The following is a 14,050-nucleotide window of genomic DNA, read 5'->3' as shown; positions in this document are numbered from 1 at the left end:
ACCCATAAAGCCATCTGCACCTGTACTGTTTTGTGGGAATGTTTTAAATTACAAATTCAGTTTCTAAAAATAGATATAAGGCTACTCAGATTTTCTATTTCTTTTAGTATCAGTTTTAGTAATGTGTCTTTAAAAGAATTTTCCCACTTAATCTAAGTTGTCAAATTTATTAGTATACAATTGTTCATAATATTCCCTTATTTTCCTTTTTCCTTACATTCATTCTTGATATTGACAATGTGTGTGTGTTCTTTTTTTCTTGATTAGTCTAGGTTTATCACTTACTAAATATTTTCAAAAATCCAAATTTGGTTTCAGTGGTTTTTCTCCATTGCCCATTTTCCATTTCATTGACTTATTCTCTTGATTATTTCTTTCTGCATACTTTAGATGCCTGTAATGCATCTCACAGATTTTAGTATGCTTTATTTTCATTACCATTTAAAATTAGTAAAAATATCAGTTAAAATATTTGCTAATATTCCATTAGTTTTCTTTTACTTATAGGTTATTTAGAAGTATGTTGCTTTATTTTCAAGTACTTGAGGATTTTTCAGTTATATTTTTGTTACTAATTTCCATCTAATTTCATTTAGCCACAGAATGTACTTTGTATGATTTCCGTCTTTTTAACTTTGCTGAGATTAACACAGCCTGAAATACCATATATCTTGGTGAACATTCAATGCATACTTGAATATAGTGTTATTCTGCAATTGTTACATTAAACATCCTAGAAATGTCAAATAAGTCAGGTTGATTGATAGCATTTTTCAAGTTTACTGATTTTCTGTCAATTTCTGAGAGGGGAGTGTTGAAATCATCATCTATAATTATGTTTTTATCTTTCTCTCTTCAGTTCTGTTAGTTTTTGCTTCATGCATTTTCAAGCACCGTTACTAGCTATGTACACATGTAGGATGTTATATCTTCTACATGACTGACCCCCTTATCATTATGAAATATGCCTTGTTACATAATATTCCTTGTCCTGCAGTCTACTTTGACTGATATTAATAGAGAGCCATTCTAGCTTTCTTATAATTTGTGTTTGCAAGGTAAAACTTTTTGTATTAAAATTTTTTTAACCTACCTGTGTCCTTAAATTTAATGTGCACTGCTTATAAACAGAATATAATTGTCTCACTTTTTATTCAACATAACGATTTCTGTTGGAGTGTTTAGTCCATTTCCATTTAATGTAATTATTCTGATGTGTTTGAGTTTAAGTCTACCAATTTATTTGTTTTCAATCTGTCCCATCTGCTCTTTGTTTAGCTCTCCTCTATTTTGGATTGAATACATTTTTAGTGCCCCATTAATTTCCTCAATTTGTTGATTAGCTATATTTGTTGATTAGTTGTTCTTTTACTTTTTTCTATGGTTGCCAAAGTTTGCAATACGAATCTTTAACTTCTAACAATTTAACCCTGAATAAATATTAGAATATCTTCTGGATTAGAACCTCATAAAAGTATACTACCATCTCTGTGTTATTATTGTCACATATTTTACTTCTACATTGTTATTTTTGCTTTCAACAATCAAATACTTTGAAAGAATTTATGGTATGAATAAAGACCTTTTAGATTTACCTATTAATTTACCATTACTTGTCCTCTTCATTCTCTCACTTAGATCCAAATTTCTATCTGGCACATTTTTTTCAGCCTGAATAACTTCCTTTAATATTTCTGTAGTGCAGGTTTGCTGGTAATGAATTCACTCAACTTTTTAGTCTGAAAATGTTATTTTGCTCCAATTTTTGAAGAATATTTTCACTAGATAAAGAATTCTAAGTTGACAGGCTTAAACATTTTTTTTCCCTAGCACTATTTCATTGCCTTCCTACTTTCATTGCTTCTGATGGAAAGCTGGTGATATATTTTATCATTGTTCTCTTGTGTATAATTGATTTTTTCTCTTCTTGCTGCTTGTTTAGATTTTATCATTGATTTTTAGCAATTTAATTATGACATACCATGGTGTGATCTTTGTGGGTTTTTTTTTTTTAGTTACGATATACCATGGTGTGATCTTGGTGTGTTTTTTTTGTGTTTCTCAGCTCATAGTTTGTTGAACTTACTGGATCTATGGGTATATTTTTCAAAATCTGAAAAATTTCAACCATGATTTCTATAAAGTTTCTTCTGCTCAATCTCTTTTTGCTCTCCTTATAGTACTCCAATTACACATATATTAGACTGACAGATACTGTTTCACAGGCCATTCAGACTATATTCATTTTTTTTCCAGGCTTTTCCCCTCTCTCTGTGCTTCAGTTTGAAGAGTTTCTATATTCTTGACTTCAATTTTACTGATATTCCCCAGTGTTTAACTTAGTGTTAAGTCTATCCAGTGAAACTTTCATTTCAACATTGTATTTTTCCAAATTTCTTTTCATAGTTTCCTTTTTCCATTGGGGTTTCTTAATTTGCTCCCTCATTATGTTCAAAGTTTCCTTTAAATCCTCTAATATATTTATAATAGTTATTTTAAGGCCCTGTGATTTTTCTCCTGGTTATGGATCATGTTTACCCAGTTTGCCTATCTAGTATCCGTTTTTTAAAAATTGTATTCTGCACATTATGGCTACTATGTTTTTGGGCTTTTGGATTTTGTTGTTTTTCTTAGAAGTGTCCTAAAGATGTTCCAGGTGGAAGTTTATTTGCAGATCTTCTTGATCTTTTGATGTGAGTTTTTATATTTGTTAGGTCAGGTCTAAGGTAACCTTTTCTCCAGGACTAGATAAGCTCCATTTCTAAGTAATATTGTCTTTCTGGCGTTTCTCCTGTATGTATGTGTTCAGTGATACCTATTCACTCTGGCCAGTACTTGAATATCTCCTAGCCCTGTGTGTCACAGCTGCTTAGTAGGTGTTCTTTCCCCAGGGGCTCGTCTGTGATTACTTCATGGGGTCCTACTGTAAGCATGCACAAAGGTTCAAGAAGACCCTGATGCATATTTCTGAAGCTCCTCTCAGATACACTAACCTACAAATTCTGGCTACCTCAGTCTCAGTCATCCTTAACTCTGATCTCTTTCTCTATTCAGCAAGATGCCATGCTCTGTCTGGGCTCCCATCTCTACAGTCCAGAATGGGCCTTCAGAAAGCTTGGGAATACAGGACTCATCTCATTTGTTTCTCATTTTTAAAAGTATGTTGCCTGCTATCCAAATGGTTGAAAAGTCTTATTTCAAATATTTTTTCCAATTTTATATTTGTTTACAGTAGGAAGGACAGTTTGATACCAGATATTCTGTCATGGGCAGAAACAGCAATCTAAGCAGTCATTTAAGCTCCTACAGGATATTTCCCTTGTTGGTAGCACATGTACTTTGCCAATTTCCAGCCCTAGATTAAGTCAGTGCCATTTTCTCCCTTTTTTTTCACTGATTTAAATCCTGAAGTATCTTTTATATCTGTTCTCCTCTTCTACTTCTTTGCTACTACACTAATTCAGGCTAATATGACTCACCGGGACTTCACACAGCCTTTTAATTGGTCTCTCTGCCTCTAGCTCTTTTTATTCTGACATTGTACTCATTTTCTAGAATACAGATAATATTGTGAAACTTCTCCAAGTTAAAATTTAAAAAGAAAACTCTAATGGACTAAAAATTTAAATTTCTTATCATGGCTTTCAAGGCCCTTCATGGTTTCATCCAGTCTTCTTTTCCAGCACTGTGATTCTGTACATTCCCATTATACAACCCAGTTAAGGGATCAAACGTGACATGAACTTCCATGCTTTTATTTGTGTGTATTCACAATTTAGCACAAGTATCTCCACTTATAACACACTCCAACTTGGCTAGAAAAGTCTGATATTTTCCTTTAGCAGCATTTGTTTCCTAAGACTAGTTTGGTGTTAACCACTGCCCATCATCATTAACTTGTTTATATGTTTGCCTCCTCTGCCTATTATAATCTCATGGATGAGAAGACTGTGCACCATTCACCTTCGGATTCACATCTTTTGGCACAGACCTTGGCCTACAGCAGGGGCTCAAAAGGTATCTGTTAATTGAAATAAACTGCAAGTTCAGACGTTTATTATGATAACATATTCACAAATTAAAAAACATAGATTCAGGTCAAGAGAAAATAGTAAAATGATAACAATATCAACTAACACTAACTAAGCACTTACTATGAACTTGGCACTATTCTAAGTAATAACTCATTTAATAGTAACAACTCCTCTATGAAGTAGGTTCTATAATTGTCAGGACCTAACCAATGAGGAAACTGAAGCACACAGAAATAACTGACTTGCCCAAGGGCCCACAGACAGGAAGTGACAGCTAGGTTTCAAACCCCTACAATATAGCTCTCAAGGCCACATTTTACCTCTAATACTACTCTGCCTGTTCAAGTGATTTGAAAATAGGGTGACCTAAAGCTGGGTAATCATTCATTTTCCAGAACAAATATTTTTATGTAGTTGTCCCTATTTCACATAACCATTCAGGGTCAGCAGAGAAAAGCAAGAAACTGCTCCTTTTCCCAAATCTCTTCAACACCCACATTAGACAGGTGAGTAGAGAGAGTGAAAAACAAGTATTATTAAATGATATGCACATGAAAATGTTTACAAACCCTCAAATATGTACCACAGACACTACAGTGGATTCTAGGTTAGAATGACTTCATTGAGAGACATTCTCTAATTATATCTTAAATATACATCTAAAAAAATCTGCCTCCTCCATTCTCTGTTCATTCAATGGCACTTAAGAAATTAAATACCGTTAAGAACCAAAAATTTCCAACTCACTGGCTCTATGGGAAAAATGATCTTTGAGAGGAAACTTTAAAAACAGTATGCCACTCTTTCAGTTTCTAATAAAATCTATAACATATTCCGTCAGAGTTGTGGTTCAAGAAAGTACAACTCCTAAAGAGTAATTCTATCTATCTAAATGACAAACACTGGGTATTTAAGTGGTAAAGGTTACTAAAAGAATTTAGCATTGTAATTTATCATACTACTTTGTTATACCTCCAATGAAAGATTCATTCTCAGCAATATCTCATACCTGAACTTCCTATTCAAATGGAATTAAATTCACTGTACATTAATACATACTTTGGTGGCAAGACATTGATGTTCATCTGACACCATCACCAACTGACTGAAATTATATTAAAGAAGAAGATTGATTGATTTCAGTGAGTCTTGACTAAGTGGCTACCCCCACTGTTTAATATGATGGTTATTAATTTTTAAAACTGTTCTTGTCATTGAAAACCTAAATTAAACATATAAATTTTTATAATTTAAATGTTAAAATGAATCCATCATAATTAAGAATAACATGAAAAATAAAATTTTTTATTTGAAAGGTTGAACATTCTATCGTAACTGGAACAGTAAGTGGCCTCTAAATAAATATTCATGTTGGTGTGGCTATAAAAACATTAACTTTATTTGCTGCCTCTGGTTATGTGAAGGCTTTAGCTAAAGAACCAAGGCAAAGTGGACCATTTGGCAATTATCCTCTAAATCAGGGGTTGCAAACTATATGCCTAGAGGGCCGTGGCAGGTCACTTAAATGAGTGAAGCAGGAAGGGTCTGACTGCACCCACATCCTTATGAGTGGAGAGGACTGAACTTCACAGGAGAGCTTAAAGCTCCATTGAAAGTGTGCAGTTGCCACTCTGCTCTAGCTGACTGCTTGCTGTGCAAGAAAGCAGACTCAATGTTGACTTCTGATTTTTTTAAAAAAAAGGTCAGAAATTTTATGTGAAATCTCCTGATTTAAAAATGTTAACTGAAGTGCTTTTAAAATACTGTATTTTGAGGTTTATCACCAAAATATCTATGGCTCTTAAAAAGTAGAACGAAGTGAAGAGGACTTTGGCAAAAAGCAGAGAACTGAGGCCAACATCACACCAACACCAGGGAGGACCCCAGGCATGGCATTTTAAATGGGTGGAGGGCTCTCTGTCACTTTGCTGCTCTCTCTAGAAATTTCCCTTAAACAAGATTCAGCTTTAATTCAATAAGGGCTCATTTGGAATTGACTATGTTAGCAATGGAAAGGAAAGACCCTCCCTCTGGTGCTGTAGCATCTTCTGGATTGGGAGGAAAATGAGGGGAAATGAGAGCAAGTATTAGAACCGAGTTTCTTAATATTTTCTTAAGTACTCCTGGACATTTATGGAATAGGCAGGCATATTTAGAAAGCTTATACAATTTGTCCATGATAAACTCATTCTTTTATCTCCCAAGTCAGAAGGCACATTAAGACTTGTCAATTTGTTCAACAAACATTTATTGCGTACTTACTATATGCCATGTACATAGGCACTAGGGATAAAAACCAAATGAGTCATGCTTACAGCCTAAAAGGGGAGACAGGTAAGTAAACAGACGATTAAACTGCAGGGTGAACAAGTGTTATAAGAATTATGAATTTGTGAATGGTAATGATGTGCTGTACCCAAAATGTCTAATCAATCAGCAGAGGGGAAATCATGGAGGGTGTCCTGGAAGAAGTAGCACCTAAAGAGCAAATAGGAGATATAATCCTTATTTAAAGCTTGGTCCATGCCAGGCACTGTTCTAAAAGCCTTATGTTTATTAACTCATGTAAATTCCCACAAGAACCTTAGTAGTATGCATGCCTCATATTATCTGCATTTTATAAATGAGGAAAATGAACACAGGAACTTGCACAGGGTCACATAACTATAAGTGTCAGAACTCAGATGCCATGTTCTTAACTCCTATGTATCATTTACATGTTTATATTTCACAAAATATAGAATAATTAGGACATACTACAAGTAGTTATGATTTGATGATTTCATTGGGATGGGGAACACTATAGAAACAAATACCTCGTCTTTGCTTATGACTGCCTTGAATTATGTGAGCAATTTTTCTAGATTCAAGACAAGTTCTAGATATTTTGCTTTTCAAAATTTAGCATGAGCTGAAGTCACCTAAGATATAGACACCAGTTTGATTTTTTCACATTAGGATTTTTTTTTTAAAACAGCTACATGTAATTTTCATGCCTGCATCTCCTTTCTTTTATATTTTCTATTGAGCTGTCTCACTGGGGATGAGAAGATGAGGTAGATAGATGAGCGAAGACACATTGCCCCACAGGGCCTATTACAGCTATTTTCTTTTTAGTTTAAATAGTACATTTCTTATGTCATTAGATACCTGGCACTGCTAGCACATATTCCTCTTAAAGACTCATTTATTAAATATGAAAGATTGTTCAATGAAGTTTACTTCCTATATCAGCAAGATATTTGTGTGGTTTACTTTTAACAGACAATATTTTATTTTCAGATGCTGTATTCCCACAAATGCCACTGGATGGAGGGTACACTGTGTGTGTGTGTGTGTGTGTGTGTGTGTGTGTGTGTGTGTGTGAAGATTATAGCCATGTACAGAATGATCAGTTCAGATTTTCATATGATATCCAGAAACTTCAGAGTTAGTTAACTGACAAGGGTGACTGAACTCACAAAAGCAAGGTAATGACAAACCTGATTGATTAACCACACACAGAATAGTGTATTAGTCTCATATACGGTTTAGCTCTTGGAAACCACCTAACACTGAACTCTAAACAATCTTTGATGAATAAGGAAATCATACCTAAATATAAGAGGATGAATATAATTTCATTTGTAAGGACTAATGCACTTCCTTAACGTCTTAAATGATTTAACTTTAATAACTGAAGTATTTGCATTTAATCTTTGTGCATTTATGAGTGTTTAGTACACAATGAATTAAAATAATTCTACTGCAAACAGAAACCATCAATTTATTCCAAAATCCAGCACCTATCTGTTACTGGGCTCAATCTCCAGGTTTTCCAGCCTCAAAACCTCAAAGTTATCTTTGATTCCTCCCCTCTATTTGTATCTACTTGAACATGAAGCCCAGTGGATCAGCCTACTGAAAGCAATGGTCAGGATGCTCTCATGTCTCCATCTTCCATTTGCAGGGCCCACTGTCCTGACTCCTTCCTCATACACCAAAACTTGTCAGTGAAGTTACTAATGGGCTCCTGATTGTCACATCCCAAATACTTTCACATCTTGACATTTTCTCTTACCAAAACTTCCTTGGTTTCCACCACACTGCACTTTGCTTCATGATTCACATCACTTTCTCATTGTTGCCCTGTCTCCTTCATGGATTCTTCTTCCTTTGCCCACCCTTTTTCTTGGGTAGGCCCTTGCATTTCCTCCTCTAGCCTCTTTTGTTGTTGTTGTTGCCATTCTTACTCTCTCTGCAGGCAGGCAATTTCATCACTCTCATGACTGTAAGTGCCACCTGTACGCTGAAGAAGCCCAAATATCCAGCTCATACCTCTCTCTAGGACTCTAACATTATGTACCCCCCAAATTCTCAATCTGAATGTCTCAGACTGTTTTATCAACATTTCCATCTCCCCTTTCTAACCGTGCTCTTTCTCCTGGATTTCTAGGTATTGATTCTGTCACCAGTCATCCAAAGTAGAAAGTCAACTGAGAGCCATCCTTGACTTTTCCTTCTTCCTTTCTGACACCTAATTAATCTTCAATTAAAATTTTTAGTTATTTTTCAACTCTGTTTCCTCATCTTCACTCTGATTTCTATTTCCCAACTTTAGGACTCATCTCTCTTACACCTATATCATTCATCTACTCATCCATCCACTTACATAATTATTGAGTGCCTAGGAGGAGCCAGGTACTGCTGCTCTCTTACCTTCTTGTGACAGCTGCACTGACTTTCTAACTGGTCCTGCTGGCCTCCAGTCTCATCTTTCCCACCCATCCTCCAAAGCGATGTTCTATCTAAAATGCAAATCTGACCATGCCCCCCTGCTGCAAGCCCTTCAAAAGCTCCCTATCACCTATGAGATAAAAGTCCAGGCTCCCTGCCTATAAATATAAGGCCTACCAGGAGGTTGCCCTGTTTTCTTCTCCAGCCTTACTACTTCCCTACTATTCTGGTCTCTCCTCAGCAACACTGGATTATTACGTGCCTACACATCTCATGCAGCTACTCTTAATGCTACTCTTTCTGTTCTAGGAATACCACCCCAACTTGAACTGGTTAGTGCCTTCTCTCTTCTTATAATCTTTCAAGGCCTAGCTCAGGCATCCCCTTCTTCAGAAGCCCTTCTCTGATCATTCCCCTGGTGCTCCATAGTTCACAGTGGGTCCTGCTCTCACAGCATGTACCACATGATATGGAAAAGGTCTGTTGAAATATGTCTTAGCTCATTGGACCATAAGCTTCTGATATTACCTTACATCCATTCCTCTACTGCTACCGCCCTAGTCCTCATTAACCCTAATCTGGAGTACGGCAAATGTTCTCTCGATCTCCATTTACCAGCCCCTCTAAGCCATTCCAAATTTCACTACCAGATTAATCTTCCCAAAGCATAGAACTGACTGTATGTTCCTCTCCAAACCAAAAGCTTTAATGGCTTCCTTTTCTCTGCTAAAGTGGCTCCCAAAGAATATGGAACGTGCACCGTTTGTGAAATGGTTTTAGATGGTACATGGGCATGGCATTAAATGACTACAGATCACAGAATAAAAATTTCCATCCATCAGTTTTCTTTCAATCCTAATTATGCCCAAGAAGAAGCTTGAACATGTATCTAGCTCTTGATAAACTCTTGTTAATAAAGAGCAGGCCTCAGGACAGAACCCTAAACAGGAAACAGTACTTAGCTAGACTTTAAAATACTGTTTTGTTTTCAGTATCTTTATTGTTATGGTTAATTTTTATTTCTGGAAAGTTATACTGGTTTTCCATTTATAAGTGTGATATAAAGTTTTTTTTAAAAATAAATTTATTTAAGTCAAAAAAGGCTGAGTTGGTTTAAAGGAGAGTATTATGTACATACTGGAACAGGTAGTACACAAACATGGTAGTCATGAGAGTAGTATTGAAATGACTAACATTTGAGAAAGACTAGTCAGTCGTATCAGGCCCAAACTTATTAGCCTGTAACCTACGGCTTACCTACTTATATACTATGCTGCTTTAGGTCTCAGAGGTTACACAAATCTCCCAACCTATATCAGGCTCTTGGATTATAGAACTGAGGTTTCCTTAAGGCTATTTTAAAAAATCTGGCAACAATGATGAATCATTCTCTGTTCTCCAAATATGTGCCACTTTCCAGCCTCTATGCTTCTACTCATGCTGTTCCTTCTGCTTGGAATGCTCGGTTTTTCATTTCTACCTGTTGAAATTCTACAGTCCTTCAAGGTCCATGCCAAGTGCAATCTCCTTCATGAAGCCTTTCCTTGTCCTGCAGTCAGATGGATTTCTTTCCCTTTCACTGTACCAATAGCACTTACTCTCTCTACTGTGCTTCCAATCACAGTTTTGGTGATATCCTAGATATTCAAACAATTATATTCTCCCACCTAGTAGATCTTAGGCTCTTTCACTGGAAGAAAAAGAAGAGTATAAATTTCTATTCATTTTTAATACCACCATGGAACTTAACAGAATGCCTCATACACAGAGTAGGCCCAGAATTAATATTTGCTGAAATAAAGTTAATATTTTAAGCAATATTCCTGACACTTACGATTTTGCGTTTGATCATGAAGAGTGGGATTTTTGCATGAAGAGGGGTTGAGGACAGTTCCTTATGGACTGTTGATAAATACAATCTTCTTTTTATGTTCCTTAAATCAGTAATTCTGAAAAAAGAGAGAGGAGAGAAGTGAAGATTCCCATCAATATAATAACCACACTTCTTTGGATAATCATCAAAATAATATAATTTATTATATAGGCCCTTTCCAACAGGGAGATCAAACACAGAATTTAAAAATTGCCTTTTTCTTTGAAGAAGTAATAAAATTTCTTCCTTAATTTGAAAGTGTTCACAAGCCTGAGTGTATAAATTCACTTAATATGCTAATTTATTTCAGTACTCTACCCTATATTTCCAGTCTTCCAGCCTATGAAAAAATTCAATTTGTTTGAACTGAGAAACTGCTAGCCTTTAATAACCATGCTTGTTCCAGCTCCTTAAGCTTGTGTTATCTTGGGACATACTGTCACCTACTAAATAGGAAAACATTATGGGCTTCTTTCTCTAAAAATGCACCTGTCATTTTATATACACTCTTAGTCTGCTTATAGACAGACACAAAACGCTGACTGTCGGTTTCACTTTCCAAGCACATATCTTCGAACCAGAATTATAATACACAAGTTTACTGCTCACTACTCAGGTCAACCCGCAGTGATAACAAGGACACTGAATTTGAACATCTTTAATAGATTTAGACCACAGCCATGATCACAAAGATTAGGTTTGATTCAAATTGATAGAGGCTCATTTTTATGTTCTGCTTCCTTTAGGTCTCAGAGGTAACACAAATGGCTTAAAATCTCCAAACCTGTCTCATGCTGCTATATTGAAGAATTGATGCTTCCTTAAAAACTGTCTTTTTATTGGAGAAGAGTGATATTTCCCCCATTTTTTAGCAACTTTGTCTAGGTGTACTAATTGCTAATATTATACAATTTAGTAATTCCTCAAGAAGACATTTCATTCAAATATACTGCTACCAATATTTACAGTGTAATTAACTATAGTGTAAATCAACACAGCCTTCTCCAGAGCTCTTCCTTGCCTCCTATTTGCACTTTTCTAATCTCATTATTTCTTTCCTCTAAAATACTAATACATTTTTTTTCTGTAGAAAAACTATCATTGAACAATGTTAAGAGTAAGTACAGCAAAAATTAGGTGACATGATTTCAAATATGCCCCAGACCTAAAAATTCTACCCTACCTGCATAAACAATATCATAAAAAAAAAAAAAAAGGTTCTGATGAACCTAGGAGCAGGACAGGAATAAAGACGCAGACATAAAGAATGGACTGGAGGATATGGGGAGGGGGAAGGGTAAGCTAGGACTAAGTGGGAGAGTAGCATTGACATATATATACACTACCAAATGTAAAATAGCTAGCTAGTGGGAAGCAGCTGCATAGCACAGGGAGATCAGCTCGGTGCTTTGTGACCACCTAGAGGGGTGGGATAGGGAGGGTGGGAGGGAGACACAAGAGGGAGGAGATATGGGGATATATGTATACATATAGCTGATTCACTTTGCTATACAGCAGCAACTAACACAACATTGTAAAGCAGTTATACTCCAATAAAGACGTTGGAAAAAAAAAAAGCAATAAAGCCTTTCAATCCACGGTCAGATGTAAGGTTTAAAGTGCAAAAGTGTTAACACTACTGAAATTTTACACTTACACGTATAAGTAAATGTAGAATATTTGCCCTAAGGTAGTGTCTTCAAAGTGGGATAAGCACATGGGAGAGGAGGAAAATATTAGAACCATCTTTCATACCATCCTTTTAAAATGTTGTATTTTGGTATGTTTCATTACGTATACAGTACAGCAACATATTTATATATGTTTGAAATAAATAAATGTACCCATGTGGTTAGTGTGCTCAAATATTTTACCAATAGGATTCAGGATCAAATATGTCTGGAAGGCACTGTCATAAGGGATGCTATTAAGTCGCTTCTATAAGAAGTTCTGATTAGGAAATAAAAGGAAAGACTATATAGCGATTCTGGAAAGTAAAAGAGAACAAAAAATTCCCTTGCCTCAAACAAAATGTTTGATTGCAACAACCAAAAACTTACGTGAGACACAGTTTTGCTTTGCTTGGAGGGATAAGACTATGTCATTTTCATTTGAATTGGTAAGGACCGAACTCCAAACAGGAACATCTGAGTATAGTCCCATTTTATCAACACATGGAACAACAGGAACATTCATTCATTCATTCCTTCATTCACTCACATATTCAACAATACTCCCTGAGCCAAGCAACATCCTGGGAATATATTGGGGAATACAACAGTGAAAAGGTCAAGGTCTCTACCCTCCAGGAGCTTTTATTCTAGTGGAAAAGGCAGGTGAATAAAGTATAAAGAGACAAAATAAATGCACGTTATCCTAAATGCAATGAAGGAAACGAAAAAGAGACTGAACTAGAAAATAACAAGAAATGAACTACTTCAGACAGTAAAGCCAGCAGGGCTAGGAATTAATAGGTAAGGGAGGGACATGAGGTAGAAAGGAGAGGTAAGAGCCAAATCACGCAGGGCCTTTATGCTAAGGTAAGGGGTTTATAAATTTATTGTGCACAATAGGAAGCTATAAGAGGGTCAACATTCTACCATGCATGATGAATGGATATCATAAAAATAAACAGATATGGTCTCTTTTATTCATTGGGGTAAGATTTGAGTAACTGATATGTACAGATTTTAGTGTTCAATCTCATGTATTTTGGTAAATGTGTACACCCATGTAATCACCACTCCAAATAAAACATAAAACATTTCCATTACCCTAGAAAAGTACCCTCCTGGTCCCTTTTAGTCAGTTCTCACTCCTGATTTTTATCACCATAGATGAATTTTGTCTGTTCGTGAACTTCTTATAAATGGACTGATGTAGAATACACTCTTTTGTGACTGGCTTCATTCACTTAACATGAAGTGTTTGAGAGTTATCCATGTTATAGTATGAGTCAATAGTTCTTTTTTTAAATTGTTGAGTCTTGGATGGCAAAACAACAATTTATTTATTCATTCTTCTGTTGATGAACATTTGTTTACAGTATTTGTTTTTTATGAATAAAGCCTGTGTGACTATCTATGCTTGAAGAGTCTTCTTGTGGATATGTCTTTTCATTCTCTTGAAAATCAGGAATGGGATTTCTGGGTCATTGGGGAAGATATATGTATAACTTTATAGAAACAGTTCTCCAAAGTGATTGCAGTGGTTCCACATCCTCAGACTTTAACGTTAGCCAATTCTAGTGGGTATGAAATGGATACCATTGTGATTTTATTTGCATTTCTCTTATGAATAATGACATTGAATGCTTTTATATGTGTTTACTGGTATGTCTTGTGAAATATCTGTTAAGTCTTTTACTCAGTTTTTATTGGTTGTTTCCTTACTATAATTCTAAGAGTTCTTTACATATTTTAGATAC

At 35.5% G+C, this 14,050-nt stretch overlaps 1 protein-coding gene across 2 annotated transcripts in view; it reads right to left on the bottom strand.

The window, feature by feature from the left end:
* CFAP20DC (CFAP20 domain containing) overlaps positions 1-14,050 on the bottom strand; it is a 256,375-nt gene that overhangs the window by 152,420 nt on the left and 89,905 nt on the right. For both annotated transcript variants that reach the window (XM_082848662.1, XM_082848661.1), the window contains exon 5: positions 10,585-10,699. In XM_082848662.1, coding sequence (XP_082704788.1) covers positions 10,585-10,699 — 115 coding nt within the window. The remainder of the gene's footprint in view (positions 1-10,584; positions 10,700-14,050) is intronic.

This window comes from Leucopleurus acutus, assembly GCF_964270905.1.
Source record: "Leucopleurus acutus genome assembly, chromosome: 10".
Lineage (NCBI taxonomy): Eukaryota > Metazoa > Chordata > Mammalia > Artiodactyla > Delphinidae > Leucopleurus > Leucopleurus acutus.
The sequence above is the reverse complement of the archived record's forward strand: the minus strand, read 5'-3'. Positions and strand labels throughout refer to the sequence as shown.